The sequence below is a fragment of the Muscardinus avellanarius genome, assembly GCF_963383645.1.
Source record: "Muscardinus avellanarius genome assembly, chromosome: 7".
In the NCBI taxonomy this organism is placed as follows: domain Eukaryota; kingdom Metazoa; phylum Chordata; class Mammalia; order Rodentia; family Gliridae; genus Muscardinus; species Muscardinus avellanarius.
The window spans coordinates 64,617,399-64,641,823 of record NC_137793.1 but is presented as its reverse complement, the minus strand read 5'-3'; the positions used below and the strand labels follow the sequence as shown (position 1 = coordinate 64,641,823).

At 49.6% G+C, this 24,425-nt stretch overlaps 1 protein-coding gene across 1 annotated transcript in view; it reads right to left on the bottom strand.

Annotated features, from left to right (window-relative positions):
- Window positions 1-23,423, bottom strand: part of TMEM63A (transmembrane protein 63A) — a gene marked incomplete at both ends in the record, with an annotated part of 41,547 nt that extends 18,124 nt beyond the window's left edge. The window contains 11 exons of the mRNA XM_080699254.1: window positions 338-471; window positions 572-695; window positions 936-1,016; window positions 3,802-3,872; window positions 5,684-5,792; window positions 6,138-6,189; window positions 7,021-7,163; window positions 9,970-10,007; window positions 13,338-13,404; window positions 18,053-18,132; window positions 23,238-23,423. Of these exons, the coding sequence (XP_080555380.1) occupies window positions 338-471; window positions 572-695; window positions 936-1,016; window positions 3,802-3,872; window positions 5,684-5,792; window positions 6,138-6,189; window positions 7,021-7,163; window positions 9,970-10,007; window positions 13,338-13,404; window positions 18,053-18,132; window positions 23,238-23,423 (1,085 nt within the window). The remainder of the gene's footprint in view (window positions 1-337; window positions 472-571; window positions 696-935; window positions 1,017-3,801; window positions 3,873-5,683; window positions 5,793-6,137; window positions 6,190-7,020; window positions 7,164-9,969; window positions 10,008-13,337; window positions 13,405-18,052; window positions 18,133-23,237) is intronic.
- Window positions 23,424-24,425: the final 1,002 nt, after the last annotated feature.

Genomic DNA, 24,425 nt, shown 5'->3' with positions numbered 1-24,425 from the left:
CAATTAAATAATAATAGGAGCGCCCTGAGTCTCCGGTGTGCCTTCCCTCCTAGCTGTACATCTGGCCTGTGGTCAGAAGGATCCAGAGCGGATACTGGAGAGGAGGGAGCATCCAGACAGCCTGGCAGAGAGCTGGATACACAGCCAACAGGAAGGACTCTTGGCAGCAGGACCAGGCCACGTCAGCCCAGCCCTGCCAGCTGTCTCACTAATATGGGTTGAGTTTCCTGAAGCAGTGGTGGCAGGGCCACGTCTACCCAAAAGTGACAGCAAGTTGTCTAGATGGGGACAGGGACAGGGAGCAGCCAGGAAAGGGTCCAGGTGGGCCGGCACTCACTAGGTGGCCATGGCCTTCTCCTGGAAAGTGACGAAGGCCATGCCCAGTGGCTGGGCCTGGACCTGGCACTCCTCCGCCGCGATCCTCTCCAGCAGCCTGTCCTTGAGGCGTGTGTAGTAAGAGATGGCATCCTCCTGCCAGGGAAACACGCCCGTGGGGTGACACGCCCTGGGTGGCAGCCAGAGGCACCCCATGTCTGTGCCCAGCTCCCAGGGGAGCCGTGGGGATCCTCACCCGCTCACAGCCCTGCACTTCACAGCAGCAGAACTGGCCACAGGGCTTAGGGTTGATGAGGGTGGCCCGGCCTGTCTTCATCTGCAAGCTTGTGTAATAGGTCAGGCTCTTCTCTGTCTTCTTTCTGTAGGGAAGGGAGGGTGGTTGGGCCCAGGCACAAGTACCAGGCTCACCGTCCTGGGACACAGGCCTAGGACACAGTCAGCCCTCAGCTGCTGGGAGAGAATGGGCAGTTCAGCTTTGTGAACCAGAAAACGGCAGGGGCCCCCTCTCCCACGGCCCGGGTGAGGGAACCCAGGCCTGCAAGGAGGGGGTGGCGTCCAGGGGCCAGGCCGCTGACCCAGGCATGCACCCCGCCCCTTACCTCTCCCCGCACAGGTAGATCAGCTTGGCCACGTTGTAGCACAGCTGGACATCCGCCACCTCACACGTGGGATAGGCGTCCCTAGGGCCAGAAAGGGCCGGGCAAAAGACAGTCATGGGAAGGGAGAATATCCCAGGAAGGACAGAGCCTTACCCGGGGCCCCAGGAGAAAGGTGGTGGAACAATACACTGCTTCTTCTGCGCCAGCACGACCCTCTTTACCCCTGCTGTCTATTCCCCAAAGGGAGGAAATTTTGAAATTTAATACAAAGATGATTTTTTTGAATGTATAGGGTGCTGGGCGGAACCCAGAGACTTGCATATGGTAGGAAAGCGCTCGACCACTGAGCCACAGCCCAGATTTTTTTTCCCCCAGCACTGGCGATTGAACCCAGGGGCATTCTACCTCTGAGCTACATCCTCAGCCCTATTTTATTTTTATTCTGAAATATGGTTTTGTTAAATTATCATGCACTGGCCTCAAACCTGCATTCCTCTTATCTCAGCCTCCCAAAAAGCTAAGAATACAGGTATGTACCACCATACCCAGCCATGAGGCATTTTTTATATTCTCTATGAATCCTAGGTTAGGAGAGCAAAGGGGAAGTTATAGAACATTTTGTTTGGGTACTAGAGATGGGACCCAGGGGCATTCTATCTCTGAGCTACACCCTCAGCCCTTTTATTTTTTTATTTTGACAGGGTCTCACTAGTTTCTAAGGGTCTTCCTAAATAGCTGAGGCTGGCCTTGAACCTACGATCCTCCTATCTCAGCCTCTAAGCACTAGGATCACAGTTGTGTGCCACCAGTCCAGGAGGCATCTTTTAACAGCATGAATGTAACTGTCTGACACTGGAAAGCTGCTGCCCCTCAGCTTTCAATCTGTGGACACATCTCCTCTGAACACAGCGGGGCTGGAGTGCAGCTCAGTCGCAAAGCCCATGCCTCACACAGGCCCTGAGTTTCATCCCTAGCACTGCCAAAAAAATAAATAAATAAAAAAAATCCATATCCCTTCTAAGCACCCAAAGGAAGAGGTCTGCCATTTGCTCTAGGGTAGTTTCTACTTTGGGTCATTGCTGAAGTCCTAGTGAGTTCATAACCATCCTGAAGGTCATGGGCCTCTAGAGGGTCTAGTGAAACCATAAGACCCTTGGCCCAGAAAATGTCTACACACGTCAACAATCAGCAAAATACCCACATACTTACCACTGGCCAGGTACTATTCCACATATTAGTATATTCAACCTTCATTATAACCTTCGAGGTTTTTATGGCCAGTTAAAAGATGTGTAAACCAAGGCCCACAGAGACTGAGTGGCTCACGCCCAAGGTCACACAACTAGAGAGTGTCTGAGCCAGAGCTGAATTCACACAGCCCCGCTGCGGGGCCAGTGCCCACAGCCACCATGCAATGCCCCTCACCATGCACACAGAACTGTACACACGAGTGCTGGGGACTCCAGGACCATGCCGATCCCCACCACTGCTGGCTGTTCTAGGAACAGCCTGGATAAGCTTACATTTGACCAAGAAAGACGGTCCACAGGTGTATCAATTGTTCAACTAATCATAGGGCAACTTCAGTTCCGATCCAAGCTTTAGGAAGAGGCGCCCCGTGTAAGGACCCCTCCCCAAGCACGTCCACACGTCCACCCGGTGGGACGCTAAGGAACCTTCCTAACCCAGGGCGAAGGGAGTCCTGTCCTCCATGCCCTGTCTGCAGGGAACCAGGGGACTACTTTTTCTCTCTCTTTCAGCATAAACATGAAGTACTGTCTCCAAATGCTGCCTCGCAGACACCTTTGAGAAGTTGTTCAAAGGAACACAGAAAAAATGACTCTGGTATCAAGACTTTTTTTTTTTTTTTTTTTTTTACAGGTCTGGGTATGGAACCCAGAGGCATCTGACCTCCGAGCTACACCCCCTGCCCAATTTTTTATTCTTTACTTTGAAACCGGGTCTCACTAAGTTGCGGGGGGCCTCACTAAATAGCTGAGGCTGTCCGTGAACCGTGATCCTCCAGTCTCAGCCTCCCAAATGCTGGGATTACAAGCGTGCGCCACCACGCCCGGCATGGTATCAAGACTTTATATATGAATTAATAGTTCTGAAAGACTTGGGGTTTCTGAAAAAGAGATCAGCCAATTCTTTTTTTTTTTTTTGTACTGGGGATTAAACCCAGGGCACTCTACTTCTGAGCTACACTCTCAGCCTTTTTGACTTTTAGTTTGGAAACAGGATGTAAGTTGCTGAGGCTGTCCTCCAACCTGCACTCCTGTCTCAGCCTCCCATGTCCTGGGATTACAAGTGTGTACAGCCAGTACATTTTAAATACTTCACAATTCTGTTTATACTGATTCTTTGCTTAGCAAGTGCTTTCTTCATAGAATAGTACAAAAGCAAACTGTGACCAACTCCCAGTTGCATGCTACAAATGAGTGACTGCTGACTGCCAAGGAGTGAAGGACAAGACCTGAGCGGCAGAGCTGGCGGCGTCCTCCAGCGGGCACTTGGCCCTTGTGCGCTTGTGCCGCCCCAAGGGCGCTCCTCTGAGGAACAGCTGGCGCAGAGGCTCATGGGCAGCTGGAAAGGAGATTCTTTTTCTGCAAACTCTCGGATGTTTATTTGTACCACTCTTTACCCCGCGCTCTGAACGCTGTGGTCACACGGAACAGCCATGACTCCTAGAGAGGACAGGCCTCCCCGGCCCAGTCAGACCAGTGAGGCGGGCCCAGGTCCTTCTGGGGTGTCCCCGCACACCATGTGGAGGACCCACGGCCTTCACCTAAGATGCTTCCCTGGGACTGTGCTGACCTGCCTGGAGGGGCGCAGCTCCTCTCTGCCTGCCCTCGGTCCTGCTTACCGGAAGTGGCTCTCCACTGTCTCTTTCCTGGCATCTTTGGGGAGTCCTGTGACCAACAGGGTCCGTCTCACCTGCCAGAGAAACACGTCCAGAAGAAAAGTCACCAAGGCAAGCCAGCCTGAGTGGAGGTACAGGATTCTAGCTCACCCAGACTCTCAGGGAAAAAAAGGAGAAAAGCAAAAGCTCTGCCAGGCCAGAGCATAGCCGTAGTCACTGCCCTAGGGAGGCTGAGATGGGGGAGCGCAGGTTCAAGGACAGCCTCAGCAACGCAGCGAGGCTGTCAGCAACCTAGTGAGACCCTGTTTCAAAACAAAAAATTTGCTGGATGTGGTGCCACACACTTGTAATCCCAGAACTTGGGAAGTTGAGACAGGAGGATCACAGGTTCACAGCCAGTCTTAGCTACTTAGTGAAGTCCTTTGCAACTTGGTGAGACCTTGTTTCAAACTAAAGAATAAAAAATTGGCTTGAGCCGGGATGGTGGTGCACGCTTGTAATCCCAGCATTTGGGAGGCTGAGACTGAAGGATCGAGGTTTGCAGACAGTCTCAACTACTAAGTGAGGCCCTTTGCAATTCAGTGAGATCCAGTTTCAAAATAAAGAATAAAAAATCGGGCAGGGGGTGTAGCTCGGAGGTTGAATGCCCTTGGGTTCCATCCCAGACAGACCCGGAAAAAAAAAAAAAGTTTAAAAAGTGCTGGGGACGTAGCTATAGCTGAGAGGCAGAAGGACCTGGGTTTGACCCCTGTAGGGGAGGCAGGGAGGGAGAAAGGAAGGAAGGAAGGGTTTTCTTATGCTTTGGAGAGTCCTGGAGCATGTTATTTACACAGCATCTTCTACACTACAGAAAAATCCATTTCCAAAGCAACTCTATAAGCCTCCTCTGCAGGGAAGGAGAATGAGAAACAATCCAGAGAGGGACAGTAACTCATATGGGGTCGCACAGCAGAGCCGAGGAGGACCTAGGACTGGAATCCAGTCACAGAAAGGTAAGCTGCTCTCAAGTTAAATTTTTTTCTTTTTGTTTTTGTTGGTTTTTCTGTTTCTGTTTTTATTTTTGTTTTTGTCTGCAGTACTGATGGAACCCAGGACCTTATGCATGCTAGGTAAGTTCTTGACACTGAGGCACACTCTAGCTCTTCAATCTAAACTTTTTTTTATTTAGTAGCAGTAACTACAGGGCAAAACCCCATAGATTAAAGAACAATTTCAAGCCGGGCGTGGTGGTGCACGCTTGTAATCCCCGTGCCTGGGAGGCGGAGACAGGAGGATCATGCTGGTTTGGAGGCAGCCTTGTTGGCTTAAGACACCCTGCCTGCTTCCACATAGAAATGTTAAAAAAATAGGTCTGGGAGTACAGCCCGTGGGAATGTATCCCGGAGGTAGAAAGGCTTCCAGGAACCCCAGTACCACCAAAAATAAATAAATAAATAAATAAATAAATAAATAAATAAATAAGAATAAGAAAAAGAAAGAAAGAAAGAAAGAAAGAAAGAACGAACAAGTTCACAGAGTGGTAGGAAAATGTCCAAATCTTAAACAATTCACCAGAACATTTTGTTTATTTATTTTGGGTACTGGGGATTGAATCCAGGGGCATATTTTGTTTTGCAACAAGGTCTCACTAAATTGCTAAGAGTCTCACTAAATTGCTGAGGCTGGTTTGGAACCTGTGATCCTTTGGCCTCAACCTCACAAGTACTGGGATTATAAGGGTGCACCACCATTCCCAGCTCCACCCAGGACATTTTTTGAAAGATAATGCCAAGAGAGAGAACAAATGTAAAAGCTGATTCCGAAGCCCCAGGGCTCCCAGCTGCCGCTCCTGGGGCAGAGCCTGGGCCACCGCCCTAGCCCCTCCCGCAGGCCCCAGTGCACTCACCCGGCTCTCCTCCTTGTACTTGATGGACTGGGTGTGGTGCCGCATGAAGCCCACGGTCAGGAAGAGGTAAATGACGGCGAAGATGGTGTGCAGCCACAGGAGGTCATTGCTGAGGGGGGACACCGTCAGGCAGCAGGGTTGGGGGTACAGGGCAGGGCCAGGTACCCTCAGGGGCCACTAAGCTGAGGGCTAACGCCTCCGACAGAGACCCCACTGCCCTCTGGCTCCCAGCCAATACTTCAGTGAGATCCTGTCCCTGTCCTGACAAAGAACTCCAGGCCCAAGGGCCACCTGTGTCTTGTGACCCCTGCAAAACAGCAGCTGCCCGTGGCCTGCTGCACCCTGCTCTCCGCCGCTGCAAGGCTCCAGCCAGGAGCCTGCTGCTCCGGCCTCCGCCTTGAACCTGCTGCCTTGGCCTCAGCGTGAGGGCCTCACCCCTGGGCTCCGTGCTCACCTGGTCTGCAGGTTTGCTATTGTCGTCCTCCCAAAACTGTATGGATCTTTGTCTGCGGAGAAGCAGATGCTTAGGACAAGTGCCACAGTAAGGGAGGCACAGGAGAGCTCTGGTGGCGGGGCACAGGCCTTGCCGCCTGGACCACCGCCCTCCGGAGCTGCACAGGCTCACTGACAACTTCCCACCCTGGGCCAGAATCTGAATTCATCTCCCTTTGAGACTTTTTAAAAATGCTTTCAGAACATGACAAACACCCTAAGGATTAGCAAAGCCCAGGCTGGGAGTCACGGGGTGTCACACGGGACTTGCTGATGGCGTTCTGGAAGGCGGGGCGATGCAATTCCACACCGATTTTGACTGCACATCACAGACATCTTCCAAGCCCACACACTGTGGCTTCTTGATTTGTGTGAGAGCAGAAAACTGTAAAATGCTTTCTGAAATCTCCTGCTTATTTGTGTGGTACTGGGGATCGAACCCAGAGCCATTCTACCTCTGCATTACACTCCTACCCCTTTTTATTTTTTATTCTGAAACAGAGTCTCTTTAAGTTGCCGAGGGTCTCGCTAAGTGGCGGCAGCTGGCCTCAAACCTACAATCCTCATGTCTCAGCCTCCCAACTACGCGAATTACAGGTAAGCACCCCTACAGGGGAAATCCCAATTCTATAAGCCTTGTGGGATTTATTTTTTTCCCCTCTATTTAGATAGAACCAGCTTTGGGCCCAGGTTTGGGGCAGCTTTTTTTTCTAGATCTTTACTCAGATGGAAAATTCTCCAAGACCATCCGACACCTGAACTGAGGCCTGACTCTGGTGTACCACGAAGAGCCTCTTCCCCGGGATGTCCCATCCCAACACAGACAGGAACGAGAAGGGCGTTACCCAGCAAGTCTCCTGAGAGGTTGACGGGCAGGATGACACACAGAGACAAGAAGCTGACCACCACCAGCAGGAAGATGATGTGCCTCTGGAAAGACAGGTAGTGGATGGCGTCCTCCCCACACCACTCCAGGATCTGGTCGTCACTGGCCAAGACACACAAAACCTTCCTGAGCAGCAGTCACAGGCTGGGCCCCCGCACAGAGTAGCTCATCAAATCCTCCCAACAGTCCTGGGAGGCGTGACGTGGGCCGTCATTAGACGGGAGGCGGAGATACGCCTGGCGCCCATCCTCACGGGGAACCACCACTGCCCCATCTCACGTGCCACAAACACCTGTGCCCACGTTCCTCCGTGGGCGCGGCGGTGGATGCAGCGGCCCCAGCCCTGTCCTGCAGGTAGGGGCCACACTGGGGGTATGAGCAGGCCCACCACCTACCTTTCTCCTGTTCTCCTCGGGCGAGCTGGAGAGGGTGGTGAACCTATGCTATTAATATTCTAGGTCTCATTCCATCCAACTGCACCTCCCTGATTCCCCGCCAGCCCCAGAGTGCGGAAGAGACCGCTCTGCCCTCCAGCCCTCCTCGGGAAGCTGAGTCAGTGTTCACACAGCTGGACTTCCTGCTGCAAGGGGGAAGGACAGGAGCAGATCCTGTGCCTGCCGAGCCTCTGTCTGAGCAGGGAGGCTGCCCACCATCCACCTCGTCCACCTAGCAGGGCTCTAGACGCAGGGAGCATTGCGCACCAGATGCTGGGCCTGGCTCCGAAGAGCCTCAGACACACTCTTCCGGGTGGCTCCTGCGTACCCTTCACCTGGGAGAAAGCCTGGCCCCGAACTGCATTTTCACTGTTTCTTCTTCCTTTGGCAGTGCTGGGGGTTGAACCCAAGGCCTCACACATACTAGACAAGTGCTCTGCCCCGAGCTTATCCCTAGCCCCCCACTTTGTGTGTGTAGGGGTGCTGGGGGTTGAACCCATGGGAGTTCTACCTTAGAGTGACACTCCCACCCTATTTATTTACTTATTTATTTATTTGGTACTAGGGATCGAACCCAGGGGCTCTACCTCCCAGCTACATTCCCCACCATATATATATTTTTCTTTTTTCTTTTTTTTTTTTAACAGGGTCTCACTAGTTGATGAGTCTTACTACTTGCTGAGGCTGGTCTTAAACCTGCGATCCTCCTGTCTCAGTCTCCCAAGTACTGGGATTACAAGCATGTGCCACCACACCTAGCTAAGCGCTCTTTCTTGCTTGTTTTTTGTTTGTTTGTTTGTTTTTTATGGTGGTGTTGGGGATTAAAGGGGCTTTCTACCTCTGGACTATACCTCAGCTCTACTTTATTTTTTATTTTGAAACAGGGTCTCACTGAACTGCTAGGATCTCGCTAAGTTGCTGAGGCTGGTTTCAAATCTCTTATCCTCCTGTGGCAGCCTCCCAAATCCTGGGATTACAAGCGTGCGCCGCCATGCCTGGCCACACTCTTTCACTTCTAAATAGGCCATCTCTTCTCCACATTTCAACACCTCTAAAATGGGTACACCCTCAAGTTACAGTAGATGGCAGCTTAAATGGCAGCCTGTCCTTATTCTTAGTATTGTGTGAAATAATGTCCAAAAGCTTCTTAGACCTTTCTATTTTTTATGGCATACAACAGCAAGAGACAGAGTCAAACCTTTCCAGCCCTGGCTCCTGGCTCTTCTCACCAAATGAGAGTGGTAATCCAGCTCTTAATGGCTAAGCCCCCCCCCACCTCTCGTGTGTATACAGTACTGGAGATTGAACCCAGGGGCATTCTACCTCCAAGCTATACCCCCAGCCCTATTTTTTATTCATTATTTTGAAACAGGGTCTCACTAAGTTGTAGAAGGCCTCACTAAGTAGCTGAGGCTGGCCGTGAACCTGTGATCCTCCTGTCTCAGCCTCCCAAGTACTGCGATTACAAGCATGCGCCACAGCGCCCAGCTTATTATGTATTATTATTATTATTATTATTATTATCATTTATGGTACTGGGAATTGAACCCAGGGGTGCTCTACCACTGAGCATCTCTTAGATTTCTCTCCATGGGCTCCAAGTTTTGGAAAATAAAAAACTTTTAAACAAGTGAGCCAAATGTATCATATTTCTCTACTTTTCACTCACTCAAAGACCTGTAAACCTGCCTATTACATCTTTTACCACAGCTAATTAGTGTTAAATTTTAAGTAGAATAATTTCTGCCCCCCCAAAAAAAATAAAAAACCTTAGTTGGCTTGTGCAGCATTATGAAAGAAAAGGACATGTTAGCTGGGTATGGCGGTATAACCTGTAATCCTTGTACTTGGGAAGCTGAGACAGCGGGATCACAGACTGGCAACGCGCCTCCACCACTTAGTGATGAAACACTGTGGCTACGGGACATTAAGTTTCTCTCTCTGAGCCTCGGTTTCCCAACTACTAAAGAGTATGAAGGATAATGCATGGCTGGCCCGGTCCAAATAGACTGATAAGCAGGAGATGATGTAAGATGTTGACTTTGGTAGTCGCTGTTCACAGGAACTAGCAGAGCCGCTGGAAGAAGCCAGTGGGCCCTGCCCTGGAGCAGGAAAAGCAAGAGGGGGGGTGGCTTATTTAGAATCTTTTGAAATTTCGACCGACTATTTTGAAATAAAGTTCACTGCTACCTTCAAAAACTTTGGGGATCCCACTGCAGCGTGGGGAGCCCTGGTCTGTCTCTGGCAGGACGGGGCACCTCGAACATCAAGGCTCCAGGCCTCGAGGTCTCCTGGGCCATCTCTGTTCTCAGTCCCACATACTGCTTTGACCCTGAACTGAAAAGCACCTAAGAGATCCCACGTCAGGATCAAGCACCTTGGCTCTTTCCTCCAGATTGGCCAAATGACCAAACAAATCCCCCCAAACAGAGCGCCGCCCCCCACAGCTCCTGGCACACACCCAGTGTACTCACTGCAGCCGGAAGATCGCAGTCAGCCAGGGGCAGCATCCCTGAAAATAAAGAGAACAGGGAATGGCATGCCACATCTGGGTCTTTGGGGGCACATGCAATTATTGTCACTGGGATTAAGCTGGGGATATGGCTTTAGTTATTTATTTATTTGGTGGTACTGGGGTTCCTGGAAACTCTTATACCTCCGGGCTATACTCCCAGACCTATTTTTATTTGGAAACAAGGTTCTTAAGCCAGCCCAGCTTCAAACCTGCGTGATCCTCCTGTCTCCACCTCCCAAGCGCGGGGGATTACAAGTGTGTGCCACCACGCCCGGTGGGATGTGCCTTTAGATTAAATAACTGTTTAACTTCCTGCTGTATAAAAACAGTATTATTTTATATATATATATTTTAGTACTGGGGATGGAACCCAGGGGCATCCTACATCTCCAGCACTAGTTTTTCTTTCTTTCTTTTGAAACAGGGTCTCACTGAGTTGCAGAGGGCCTCACTAAGTAGCTGAGGCTGTCCCTGAACCGCGATCCTCCTGTCTCAGCCTCCTGAATGCTGGGATTACAAGCGTGCACCACCACGCCTGGCTAAGCTAGCCCTTTTCACAAACATGACAGTGTCTGCCTGCTTCCTGCCCTTTGCAAAATACCCATGCCTGGAATTCTTTTTTTTTTTTTTTTGCAGTACTGGGGATGGAACCCATGGGCATTCGCCCTCCGAGCTACACCCTCTGCCCTATTTATTTATTGATTTTTTTTTTTTTGGTGGTACTAGGGTTCCTGGGAGCCCTTCTACCTCCGGACTACATTCCCAGACCTATTTTATTTTTGGAAACAGGGTCTCTTAAGCCAACGCATGCGGCTGGCTTTGAACCTGCGTGATCCTCCTGTCTCCGCCTCCCAAGCATATGCCACCACGCCTGGCCTTTTTATTCTTTATTTTGAAACCAGGTCTCACTGAGTTGCAGAAGGCATCACTAAGTAGCTGAGGCCGTCCGCGAACCGCGATCCTCCAGTCAGCCTCCCGAATGCTGGGATTACAAGCGTGCACCACCACGCCCAGCTGGAATTCTTGTTAAAACTTCTCAAATGCCGTGTACGGTGGAGCACGCTTGTAATCCCAGTACTTGGAAGGCTGAGACAGGAGGATCACAGGTTCACAGCCACCCTCAGCTACTTAGGCCCTCTGCAACTTAGTGAGACACTGTTTCAAAATAAAGAATTTTTTAAAAAAATTGAGCTGGGGATATAGCTCAGAGGTAGAATGCACCTGAGTTCAATCCCTGGTACTGCAAAAAACAAAAAGAACTTCTCAAATGTTTATAATTTGTGGAATCATATAGCTTTAGGATCAAGTCACAAAACTTAGATTGAAGAGCAGATGAGTGAGCCAGGCTTGGTGGCAAACACTTGTAATCCCAATACTTGGGAGGCTGAGATAGAAGGGTTGCAGGTTCGCGACCAGTCTCAGCTACTTAAAGAGACCCTCTGCAACTTAGTGAGACCCTGTTTAAATAAAGAATAAAAATAGGACTGGGGGTAGAGTTCAGACGTAGAACACTCCTGGGTTCAATGCCCAGCACCACAAAAATAAATTAATCAATAAGTAAAAATCAGTCTGGGGGTGGAGCTCAGAGGTATAATGCCCCTGGGTTCAATCCTCAGTACCACACACACAAAAAAAGAGCAGATGAGTAGCCATGAGTGGTAGCACATGCCTGTAATCCCAGTGCTTGGGAAACTAAGACAGGAGGATCACGGGTTCAAGCCTAGTCTTAGCAATTTAGTGATACACTCAGAAACCTAGTGAGACCGTGTTTCAAAATAAGAAAATAGCCGGGCATGGTGGCGCACGCTTGTAATCCTTGCGCTTGGGAGGCTGAGACAGGAGGATCGCACGGGTTCGAAGCCAGCCTCAGCTACTTTGTGAGGCTTTCAGCAACTTAGTGAGACCCTGTTTCCAAATAAAATATAAAAAACGGTCTGGGAGTATAGCCCGGAGGTAGAAAGCCTCTGGGTTCCACCCCAGTACCACCAAAAAAAAAAAAAAAAAAAAAAGAAAAGAAAAAGGGCTGGAAGTGTAGCTTGGAGGACACCCCTGAGGTTCCATCTCTTGTACAAAAAGAAAGAAAAAAGGGAGCAAGAGCTGATATGGCCGGGCGTAGTGGCACACACTTGTAATCCCAGCATTCAGGAGGCTGAGACAGGAGGATTGCGGTTCACGGATAGCCTCGGCTACTTAGTGAGGCCCTTTGCAACTCAGTGAGACCTTGTTTCAAAATAAACAATAAAAAATGGAGCTGGGGGTGTAGCTTGGAGGTAGAATGGCCCCTGGGTTCCACCCCCAGTACCACCAAAAAAAAAAAAAAATAGAGAGAGAGCTGATAAATGCTCAGGGAAGCTCTGGAGGAAGTGGCAGGGCTTCCGTTTGGCTAGTTCAGTGAGAGGTGGGACAGCAAGAAGCAGCAAAGCTCGTCAGCTGGCCAAACCCCTGGGATCTAGAGGGCAAGGGGAGGGTGAGGGCTCTACTGTCCCTTACATCTTTTAGACATCGCACCCTGTAATTGCTGTACTGCTACCCAGCTGAGAAAGACAAATATTTGTTCGTCATTCATTCAACAATGATTCACTCAGCACCTTCTAGGTACCTGGTACAGGGCAACAGGGCTGGACAAGGCAGGGTTCCTGCCCACACCTGGCTCATAATCTAGCAGACAGTCAGGTGTGCTGGCCAGGTTTGTAATCCCAGCATTTGGAGGCTGAGACAGGAGGATTGTGGGTTCGTGTGGCCAGCCTCAGCTATTTAGTGAGGCCCTCCAAAATTTAGTGAGACCCTGTTTCAAAATAAATAATAAAAAAAAATAGCCAGGTGTGGTGGCACATGCTTATAATCCCTGTGCTTGGGAGGCAGAGACAGGAGGATTGCGCAGGTTCGAAGCCAGCCGCGCTGGCTTAAAAACCCTTTTTCCAAATAAAAATATATAAAAAAATAGGTGTCTGGGAGTGTAGCCTGGAGGTAGAAGGGTTTCCAGGAACCCCAGTACCACCAAAATAATAATAATAATAACAAACAATAATAATAATAACAACAAATTAATAATAATAATAATAAGGCTAGGAATGTAGTTCCTAGAGGTAGAATGCCCCTGGGTTCCATCTCCAGTACCAAAAAAAAAAAAAAAAAATCTAGCAGACAAGTTAGTCATTAACTGTCAGCTGGGCACGGCAGCACACACCTGTGATCCCAGGTACTGGGGAGGCTGAAACAGCGGTGAGTTCGCTGCTGAATCTGGAGTGGCCCTGCCCAGCCTCCCACCCAACATCCCTGCTGGTCCCTGCCCCCAGCCGCAACGCCAGCTGTTCCTTAGATACCAACCAGCTCATTTTCAAAGTCTTGTTGCCCCGAGGAGGAAGTTGATGACAATCTCCGGAATCTGGACTCACTAGAGATGCAAAAGGAGAAAAAATAATCGATAATTCTAGGGAAAAAAAGTCAACAAAATTATGAACAGTATTTTACTGCCCAATCTTAGAGCTCAGAACCAAAGCTACCAGCTTGTAATGGCTGAGACAAACCTAATCATTCTCTGAAAAGCAGAGACAAGGGCCATGCCCGGCCCCAGGTATAGCATCAAACTTTGTGTTATACAGGATGAGTAATGCAGGGCCACGGGTATCAACAGGCCATCCCTGTGCGCACCAGGACTACCCACCTACAGTGACGTCAAAGCGTTGCCTGTTTAAAACATACTTCCTAATACATCAAACACAATGGGAAGCCGGGCGTGGTGGTGTATGCTTGTAATCCCTGCGCTTGGGAGGCTGAGACAGGAGGATCCCACAGGATCAAAGCCAGCCTCAGATACTTAGTGAGGCTCTCAGCAACTTAGTGAGACCCTGTTTCCAAATAAAATATAAAAATACGTCTGGGAGTGTAGCCCGGAGGTAGAAAGGCTCTGGGTTCCACTCCCAGTACCACCACCAAAAAAAAAAAAAAAAGAAAAAAAAATACAATGGGAAGTAAACACTATATTTTTTCCTAACATGGTGACCATGAGTGACGAGGAATCAGAGTTCAATTATGGAGAAGGAACCTGAGAAATAGCTACCACATTCATGGAAGGCAGCAGGCATGCAAATTATATAATAGCAAAAAAAGGAATCCAGGATACCTTTTTTTTTTTTTTTTTGGTGGTGGTGGTAATAGGGATTTAACCCAGGGGATTCTACCTCTGAGCTACACCCCCAGGCTGTTTGTTTGGTTGTTTGTTTTGAAACAGGGTCTCACTATGTTGCTAAGAGTCTCACTAAGTTTCTGAGGCTGGTCTTGAACCTGTGATCCTCCTGGGTCAGTCTCCCAAGTACTGGGATTACAGTCATGCGCCAACATGCCCAACTGGAATACAGGATTCTTTCCAGGACTTGTAATTGGAATGAGTCCACTTTAAAAAGAATTATGCAACTGTGCACACACATGCTGTATGTATCAAATCTAAGACACCACTGGTCGTTAGTTGCATAATCATTTTACAAACCACTAAGACAGATAACATCCTGCCAATTAAACCGTGACCAACACTGATAAGATGCATCCAGTCTCAGAGATGAGAAAACCTTAAAGTACATAGTTTGGAGTTGATGGATTATGGCATTTGATATTGTGGAATTTTAATCAGTTCTTTTCTTCTGAGCACCCAAAAAAATACCCTGTGTGCTGTGAATTGGAAGAATTGGCAATATGTGAATTTTTGCTTCTCTCCTGCTCCTGGCCCTGCTGTCCACTTGTAAGAGCATAAAACATGTTGAAACATAACTCTCACAGCATTTACCCAGACGCTGTCTCATTTGACTGTCACTGTCGCACCAGGGGGAAGAGAAAGTAGGAGACCAGAGGTTCCAGGGACCTGGCCAGAGCTAGGGGAGGAGCAGGCCTCCTGACCAAGTGCTCTTTTCTCTTTTCTTCCTTTTTTTTTTTTTTTTTTTTTTTTGGTGCTGGGAATTGAACCCAGGCACTCTACCTCCAAATTACACTTACAGCCCTTTTTAGTTTGTTGTCTGTTTGTTTGTGGTGCTGGGGATTGAACCCAGAGGCATTCTATCTCTGATCTATACCGCCAGATTTACTTTATTTTATTTTTTGTGGTAATAGGGGTGGAACCCAGAGGCTTTTCTACCTTCAGGCTTTACTCCCAGACCTATTTTATACTTTACCTGGAAACAGGGTCTCACTAAGTTGCTGAGAGCCTCACTCAGTAGCTGAGGCTGGCTTCGAACGTGTGTGATCCTCCTGTCTCAGCCTCCCAAACACTGGGATTACAAGTGTGCGCCACCACACCCAGCTCTTTATTTTTTATTTTGAAATAAGGTCTCACTAAATTATGGAGGGCCTCACAAGTTGCTGAGGCTGGCCACGAACCTGTGATCCTCCTGTCTCAGCCTCCCAAGTACGGATTATAGGCATGTGCCACCATGCCCAACTTTAATTTTCATTTTGAAATAGGGCCTAAGTTTGTTTTCTTGTTTCCTGTTTGTTTTTTTTTTTTTTTTTTTTTTTTTTTTTTTTTTTTGCATTACTGGGGATTGAACCCAGGGGCATTCTACCTCTGAACTATACCTCTTACCCTATTTTTTATTCTTTATTTTGAAACAGGGTCTTCTCACTAAGTTGTGGAGGGCCTCACTAAGTAGCTGTGGCTGGCTGCAAACCTGCAATCTTCCTGTCTCAGCCTCAGAAGTACTGGGATTACAAGTGTGCGCCACAACACCCAGCTTTCTGAGTTTGTTTGTTTGCTGTTGTTTTGTTTTTATCCCTAGCCCTTTTTACTTTCCTTTTTCTTTTCTTTTGCAGTACTGAGGATTGAACCCAGGAGCATTCTACCTCTGAGCTACATACCCCCAGCCCTATTTTTATTCTTTATTTTGAAACAGGGTTTCACTAAATTGCAGAGGGCCTCACTAAGTAGCTGAGGCTGGCCACAAACCTGCAATCCTCCTGTCTCAGCCTGCCAAGCACTGGTATTACAATTGGGCACCACCATGCCAGCTTATTTTCCTGTTTTGAAACAGGGTCTCACTAGGTTGCTGAGTGTATCACTAAGTTGCTGAAGCTGTCCTTGACCCTGCGATCCTGGGGTCTCAGCCTCCCAGGTCCTGGGATTACAGGCCTGCACCACCGTGTTCAGCCCATGAGCTCTTTTCTATCATACAGCACAGCCCCACTTCAGCTTTCTTAATGGCCTCAGATGCCCCAGAACTTCTTCCTGACTTAGGGCTTAAGCAAATGCTGGCAGAGAGACACAGATAAGAAAGTCCCACGTACAGAGGCTCCTGTTCCCAGCACAGAGCGCCCCGTCTTGAAAAGCCATGTGTCTGCCGGCGTGGCGGCACACCCCAGTACCACACACACACACACACACACACACACACACACACACACACACACACACACACAGAGCCACGTGTCTACAGGAGCCGCAGGAGTGGAGGACCGGCCTGCAACTACCAGGGAGGCGCTGGCAGGCAGTGGGCGGAGCCTGACTGTGGGCGGGGCCTGAGTCCTCCCACTCACTTCCTGTGGCCACATCTGACACAAGACTCAGGGTGTGACAGCTGGGAAGTCTGGTTGTGCAGATCTCGGGTTTAACTAGGTTTATTTTTCCCCTTCATGTGATGTGAACAGAGCCCACAAAGCCCAGGATGAAACTAAAAAGCCCTGAGGTTTGGGGGGAAGCCTATGTTTAACAGACTCACCCAAAGCTAGCACTAACCTGGAGGGAAGGCAGGGCAGCTCCCAGTGGCCATGTATACACACACACACACACACACACACACACACACACACACACACACACACACACACACACACACGGTCTTACACAGTTGTAAAGGGCCTTACTAAGTAGCTAAGGCTGTTCACGAACCACGATCCTTCTATCTCAGCCTCCCAAATGCTGGGATCAACAAGTGTGTGCCACCATGCCTGGCATGATTTTAAAGCATGTAAACTCAGTATGATGTATAATTTCAATGCATCAATAAGTTTTTTGGGTTGGTTTTTTTTTTTTTTTTTTTGGTGGTACTGGGGTCCCTGGAAACCCTTCTACCTCCTGGCTACACTCCCAGACACCTATTTTTTATATTTTTATTTGGAAACAGGGTTTCTTAAGGCAACAAGGCTGGCTTCGAACCTGCGTGATCCTCCTGTCTCCGCCTCCCAAGCGCAGGGATCACAAGTGTGTGCCACCACGCCCAGCTAATAAGTTATTTTTTAAAAAACATTCAAGGCAAGATAGCCGGGCATGGTGGCGCACGCTTGTAATCCCAGTACTTGGGAGGCTGAGACAGGAGGATTGCAGGTTCTAAGCCAGCCTCAACTATTTAGTAAGGTTCTCCACAACTTAGTGAGACCCTGTTTCAAAATAAAGAATAAAAAGTAAGGCTGGGGTGTAGCGTGGAGGTAGAATGTCCCAGAGTTCCATCCCTAGTACAAAAAAAAAAAAAAATCCAAGCGTGGTGGTGCACACTTACAATCCCAGTACTTGGAAGGCTGAGACAGGAAGATCACAGGTTTGCGGCCAGTGTCAGCTACTTAGGGAGGCCCTCTGCAATTTAGTGAGACCCTGTTTCAAAATAAAGAATAAAACATGGCTGGGGGTGTAGCTCAAAGGTAGAATGCTTATCAGTTCAATCCCTAGTATTGCCAAAAAAAAAATTCAAGGTGAGAAAGAAAATTGACCCCTCCTGACGGATGAGAACAGCCCTAAAAGCGGCAAGGTTTCCTCTGGAGCCAGAAGCCAGCACGGCGCACGACCACGGCCTGGCCAGGGCCCGGGGAAGGTGCACACATGGGCCTTGCTTTTGAAAAGATCACGGTTCTTGAAAAACAAGGCTGACCTCATGGGTCTGTGGTGACAAGCGGGGCAAACACGCTTCAGGTACAGGCCTGGCAGATACAGTCAATGAACATTGACTACATCAACATCAAGAGTGGGCCATGCCCCAGCCCATCCCAGTGACACGCACACATGCACGCACATGCTCGCACGCACATGCTTACATACACACACGCTGTAGGTGATGTGTCTTCTTTACCTGTCTGCTTCTGACACCAGGGCAATGCGTCCATAATCCCAGAATCTTCTTCTTATGATAGAAAATACCAAGATTAAAAACTGAAAGTGGAAAAGAAACAAAATAAAAGCACTTCGGGTGGAGGTCGGGGCAAAGGCCACCCGCCCGCCGCCTCAGCAAGGTGAGAAGGAGCCCACCCGGGAGCCGGGAGGCGCGGGGAGGGGCGCAGCGGCCGCAGCCCCACAGCCCCACACCTGGCTCATCTCCTCCTCCGCGCCCGGCACCGGTGCCCCAGGTGTCACCGAGGCTGCTTCGGGCCGAGGCCAAGACTGCCACCCCCCTTGGCAAGCACATGGGTCCTGTCCTTTCCTCTCCAGGCCCTGACCGCCCTGCCCTGCACATGGCCCCAAGGAGAAAGCAAGGTCTGGCCCACCGCAGCAACAGAGGCCGGCTCCCTTCCCCACTCTCACAGAAACTTTTTTTTGAGCCAGGGTCTCTTACATTATCCAGGCTGGCCTTGACCTCCTGGGCTCAAGGGATCTGTCTGCCTCAGACCAATATCTGGGACTACAGGTGCATGCCACCACACCTGGATTTAAAGCTTCATTTTAAAATGATCAATTTATTTATTATTTACTTACTTGTTTTGGGGAACTGAACCCAGGGCCATTCTACCTCTGAACTATACCCCACCCCACCCCTTTTTTTGTGTGGTGGTACTAGGGTTCCTGGAAACCCTTCTACCTCTGGGCTACACTCCCAGACCTATTTTATACTTTTTATTTGGAAACAGGGTCTCTTAAGCCAGTGTGGCTGGCTTCGAACCTGCAAGATCCTCCTGTCTCTGGCTCCCAAGCGCGGGGATTACAAACCTGCACCACCAGGCCTGGCTTTTTTTTTCGGGTCTGGGATGGAACCCAGGGACATAAGACCTCTGAGCTACACCCCCAGCCCTATTTTATATTATTTATTTTGAAACAAGGTCTCACTAAGTTGCGGAGAGCCTCACTAAGTAGTAGCTGAGGCTGTATGGGAACCGTAATTCTCCAGTCTCAGCCTCCTGAATGCTGAGATTACAAGTGTGTATCACCACACCCGGCTTATACCTCAACCCTTCTTATTTTTAATTTTTTTTTTACTTTTCTATTTTATTTTATTTTAGTTTATTTATTTATTTTGTGGTACTGGGGGTGGAACCCAGGGGCATTCTACCTCTGAGCTACACCCCCAGCCCCATTTTTATTCTTTATTTTGAAACAGGGTCTCACTAAATTGCAGAGGGCCTCACTAAGTAGCTGAGGCTGTCTGCAAACCGTGATCCTCCTGTCTAAGCCTCCTGAATGTTGGGATTACAAGAATGCGCCACCACGCCCGGCTCCTGATTTTTTTTATTTTGAAACAAGATCTTGCTAAGTCACCAAGGGTTTCGCTACGCTGCTGAGGCTGGCCATGAACCTGCGATCCTCCAGTCTCAGCCTCCCAAGTCCTGGGATTGCACATCCCACTGAAACAGTCCTATTTTACCTGTGATGTTGGCTGTCCTGAAGGCAAGCCTGAGGACTCCGGCACAGAACATGTGTGGAGTGAAACCCAGCAAATCCCTGGGCACCGAGTGAGCTTAGCCTCAGAGCTGAGGCAAGCGGCAGGCCGCCCTGTCCCATGGCAAAGGAGAGGGACTGAAGGGCTCTCTAAGCCTTTGTAAATTCTAGATCTCCTCACACCATACATATCCACCCTGATGGCTCTCTGGCAGGCCCCCGCCTCTCTTCTCTCCTCTGAGATTCACGGAGGTGGGGAGACATCACAAAGAGTGTACCAACTGGAGTTTGATTTCTAAAGTTATTGTTTTGCAGTGCTAGGCGTGGAACCCAGGGCTGCATGCATGCTAAGCAAGTGCTCTACCACGGACCTCCACCAGAACAGATTTTAAAGGTGGGCTTCCAAGGGAGTTCATTTCCTGAACGAACCCCAGAGGCCCTGGATTTCTGTGGGTTTTCTCAGGTGAACCCGGAAGTTGAATCGGTACTTTCAAAGGCAGGTGAGCCAGGCTGTGGGGTAAAGCACTGCTCAGCAGGTGTCTGCTCTGTCTGCAGCAGGTGGGCGTGGGCGTGTCCCACATATCCATGCTTCCCGCACCCCGCGGGCACTCACATGTTCCCCACTTGCCTCTAAAACTTTCTGCAATAAAAATCCACCCTTGGGGGCTGGAGCCGAAGCTCAGTGGTAGAGCATAGTGTGCTTAGTGTGCAGGAAGACCTGGCCTCCATCCTCAGCACAGGAGGGGAGGGGGAGGAGGAGAAGAAAATGCAAACCCACCACCATAAGCCCAGGCACAGTGGCAAATGTCTACAGCCCAGCTTCTTGGAAGGCTGAGGCGGGGGACTGCTTAAGCCCAAGAGTTTGAGCCCATCACAGGCAACATAGACTCTGTACCCTAAAATAAAAAGGTCAGGTGGCACATGCTTGTAATCCCAGTGCTTGGGAAGCCAAGGCAGAAAGACTACAAGGTTGAAAGCAGCCTCATCAACTCAACCAGACTCACAGCAACCTAGGGAGACCCTGTTTCAAAATAAAAATAAAATGGGGTTGAGGCAGTAGCTCCCAGTAAGAATGCCCCTGAGTTCAAACCCTAGTACCACAAAAAGGAGGAGGAGGAGGAGGAGGAGGAGGAGGAGGAGGAGGAGGAGGAGGAGGAGGAGGAAGAGGAGGAACCCACTCCCATAGACACATAGTCCAGTGGAGAGGGACTTTTTTCCTACTAGCCACTGCATCCTTCTGGGACTCCTGCCCAGTCCCCCGCACCTCTCCCACCCTAAAGATCCAGGACGACTCCTTTCTATTGACCCCACCAGCTCTCAACTCTACCTCCACACCCGTGCCTGCTCTTCCCTCTCAACCGAGGCAAGAGTGCAGTGGGCACTACAGAGTCCACCTACAAATGGCTCTTAGCACCAAGAAGTGGTTACTTGTTCCTTAGAGAGCCCTTCTTGCCGAAAGCCTAGCTTTGCATGCTGGTTCCCATAATAGCCCAGGAAGGACTGGTAAAGTAGCATGCCTCGAATGCAACCCTCTGGACCTTAATCCTAGAAAGAAAAAGGAAGAGATGAACTCCCTCTCTCCTTATTGTGGAAAAGTTATGGGCTAGCAAACGGGTTTGGGACCCTCCCCTCCTACCTCCCATGGCCTGTTTCTCACAGGGACTAGAGGCCTCCGACAAACCTTAACCCCCTCCAAGCTTCCTACTCCACGTGGTCTAAGGGTATCTACTCCACTGCCCCCATTCACCCAGCTTCCCAGATGGCCTCTGCTACGTGTTCAGGAGATGTAATCAAGAGGGATCCACCATTCCTCAGGCATCTGAGAAGAATGTACATGATAAGCCCAATGAATTTCAACTTGCTGGGCTGAGGGGTGGCTCAGTAACAGAGCACTTGCCTAGCATGCAGGAGGCCCTGGGTCCTATCCTCAGCTCCACATAGGAAAAAAAAAAAAAGTCTCATAGCTGGACATGGTATCCCAGTACTTGGGAGGCTGAGATAGGAGGATTGCAGGTTCACAGCCAGCTTCAGCTACTTAGTGAGGCCCTCTGGAACTTATCAAGACCTTGTTTGAAAATAAAGAATAGCTGGGCGTGACGGCCCACGCTTTAATCCTAGCACTTGGAAGGCTGAGACAGGAGGATTGCACAGGTTCAAAGCCAGCCTCAACTACTTAGTGAGGCTCTCAGCAACTTAGTGAGACCCTGTTTCCAAATCAAGTATAAAATAGGTCTGGGAGTATAGCCCAGAGGTAGAAAAGCCCCTGGGTTCTACCCCCAGTACCACCAAAAAAATAAGAAAGAAAGAAAGAAAGAAAGAAAGAAAGAAAGAAAGAAAGAAGGAAAGAAAGAGGAAGGAAAGTAAGAAAATAAAAATAGGGCTGGGGCTGGGCATGGTGACACATGCTTGTAATCCCAGCATTCGGGAGATGGAGACAGGAGGATTGTGGTTTGTGGACAGCCTCAGCTATTTAGCGAGGTCCTTCACAACTCAGTGAGACCCTGTTTCAAAAATTTAAAAAAAGACTAAAAACTAGGGCTGGGGGTGTAGCTCGGAGGTAGAATGCCCCTGGGTTCCATCCCAGTGCTGAAAAAAAAAAAAAAAAAGAAGAAGAAGAAAGAAAGAAAGAAAGAAAGAAAGAGAAGAAAATAAAAGAAAAGGAGAAAAGAAAGAAGAAAGAAAAATAAAAAGAAAAATAGGGCTGGGGATATAGTTTAAAGGTAGAATGCCTCTCCTGGGTTCTATCCCCAGTACTGCAAAAATAAATAAATAAATAAATAAATAAATACATAAGAATAAAAAAGGCCTCATACTGAGAGTAGGCCTTATTTCTGAGCCTCTAAAGCCCCAAGGATAGTCGGGCAAGGTGGTACATGCTTGTAATTCCAGTACTTGGGAGGATGAGACAGGAGGATCACAGGTTCAAGGACAGCCTCACAAAGTAATGAGATGCTCATCAACCTAGTGAGACTCTGTTTCAAAATAAAAAAAAATATATAAGGCTAGGGATGTAGCTAGGGGTAGAATGCTACTGGATTTAATCCATTGTACCACAAAAAGGAAGGAAGGCAGGCAGGCCGGCCAGTGGGCCGGCCGGCCCAGGGATGCCAGAGGAGCACAGGAGGTGGCCCTTATGGGTTGGGAACAGCACTTGCTGGACCTTCTAGTCCATACCCTTCATTCCCTTCCCAAGGGCCATAGCCGCACAGTTCTGTAACTAGGGCAGAAGCACACAGCAGCTCTGGGTGGGTTTTTTGTTGGCCTGTTTTTATACTGGGGGTTAAACCCAGGGGCATTCTACCTCGAGCTACACCCCCAGCCCTTTTCATTTTTTATTCTGAAACAGGGTCTCACTAAGTTGCTGAGGCTGGCCTCAACCCTATGATCATCCTGCCTCAGCCCCTAAGTACTGGATTGCAGGCGTGCTCTGAATGCTCTTTACATGCATGTTCTTACCCAATCTTATCTAGACTTCTCTGAGGCAGGAATTATTCCAGATCAGAAACTCTAACCCAAACAAGTTATACACCGGCCCAAAGGTCACAGAGATGGTACAGTAAGCGGCCCAGCTGAAGTTCCAACCCAGGTATGCAAGTCTGACTTCAGAAGGCCGTGAGGGGATTTAAACACAGACCCAAGAGGGGACAGACAGGTCACAGTGATCTCACCAGGAAGCAGCTGACGTCTATGAGTAGGACAGTGGGGATCCCTCCGAAGGTGACCCCCTGGAGCACAGTGCTGTTCTTGGCTGAGTTGTAGCAGTAGGAGTCGTTGGTCTGGTCCCCGAGGCCTAGCCGCTCGCTGATGAACACGGTCTTGGGCTGCCACAGCTCCAGGAGTGGGGAGTGGGTCATCACGCCTGCCCTCTCTGGGGTACAGGACGAGGCAGGAGGTCAGGATGCAAATGTCTGGCCGGCATTGGCAGAGTTGTAGGTGGGTTTCCCACTGGGGCTGGCGGGACACGGGGAGAGCCAGACACTGGGTCCCTTCATGCCTGGCAGAGAATAGCTCCACTGTGGAGCCCCGGAGGGTCAGATGGTCCGAGTGGACAGCGCACCCAGGAATGCAGCAGGCCATCCCCAGGGCGGGGGTGAACGGGGAGAAAGATGGGCTGGCAATGCTGCAGCTGTGGCTAAAAGAAATGCTGATGTTCCAGCAGCCTCCAGCACTGCTGCTGGAAAACAACTCCTGTGCCAGGCCCGGCACATGCCGAGTGCAGGCAGCGCAAGGGGCGGACACAGGCAGGAGGAGCCAAGGCTAAACAAGCGTGGGAGAAGGAGCAGCAAGGACACACAGCATCGCCGCGCCTGAGCCGCAGATCAGGCCTTGTTCCCGCTCTTCTCCAAATGTCAGAGCTGGCATCTCTGGCCGGCCTGTGATCCCAGTACGTGGGAGGCTGAGGATCGTACCTTTAGGACAGTCTCGGCAAGCAGTGAGACTCTCATCAACCGAGCGAGACCATTTTAAAGTAAAATAGGACTAGGGGTGTAGCTCAGAGGTAGAATGTCCCTGGGTTCAATCCCTGGTGCCACACACAAAAAGAGCTGGCATCTCAGAGACAGGCCCACTTGACACACTTGGAAACTGTCTGGAATGGGACTAAGTCTCAAACCCTGGTGTCTCCTGACTCACAGACACCAGGCTCTTTTTACACAATGCCACACTCTCTCTCCTGCCCACATTAATTTACTGAGAGTCTGAAGGCAGGGGTAGGGGCAGCCAGAGAGGAAAAGACACAGGGAAGACAAAGGTGTCCACAGGGCCCCCAGCTCCACCCTCTCACCCTAGGCCCCTAGATACCCTCAGTCTAACAGAAGCTCAAGTATTTTTTTTTCCACAGTACTGAGGATGGAACC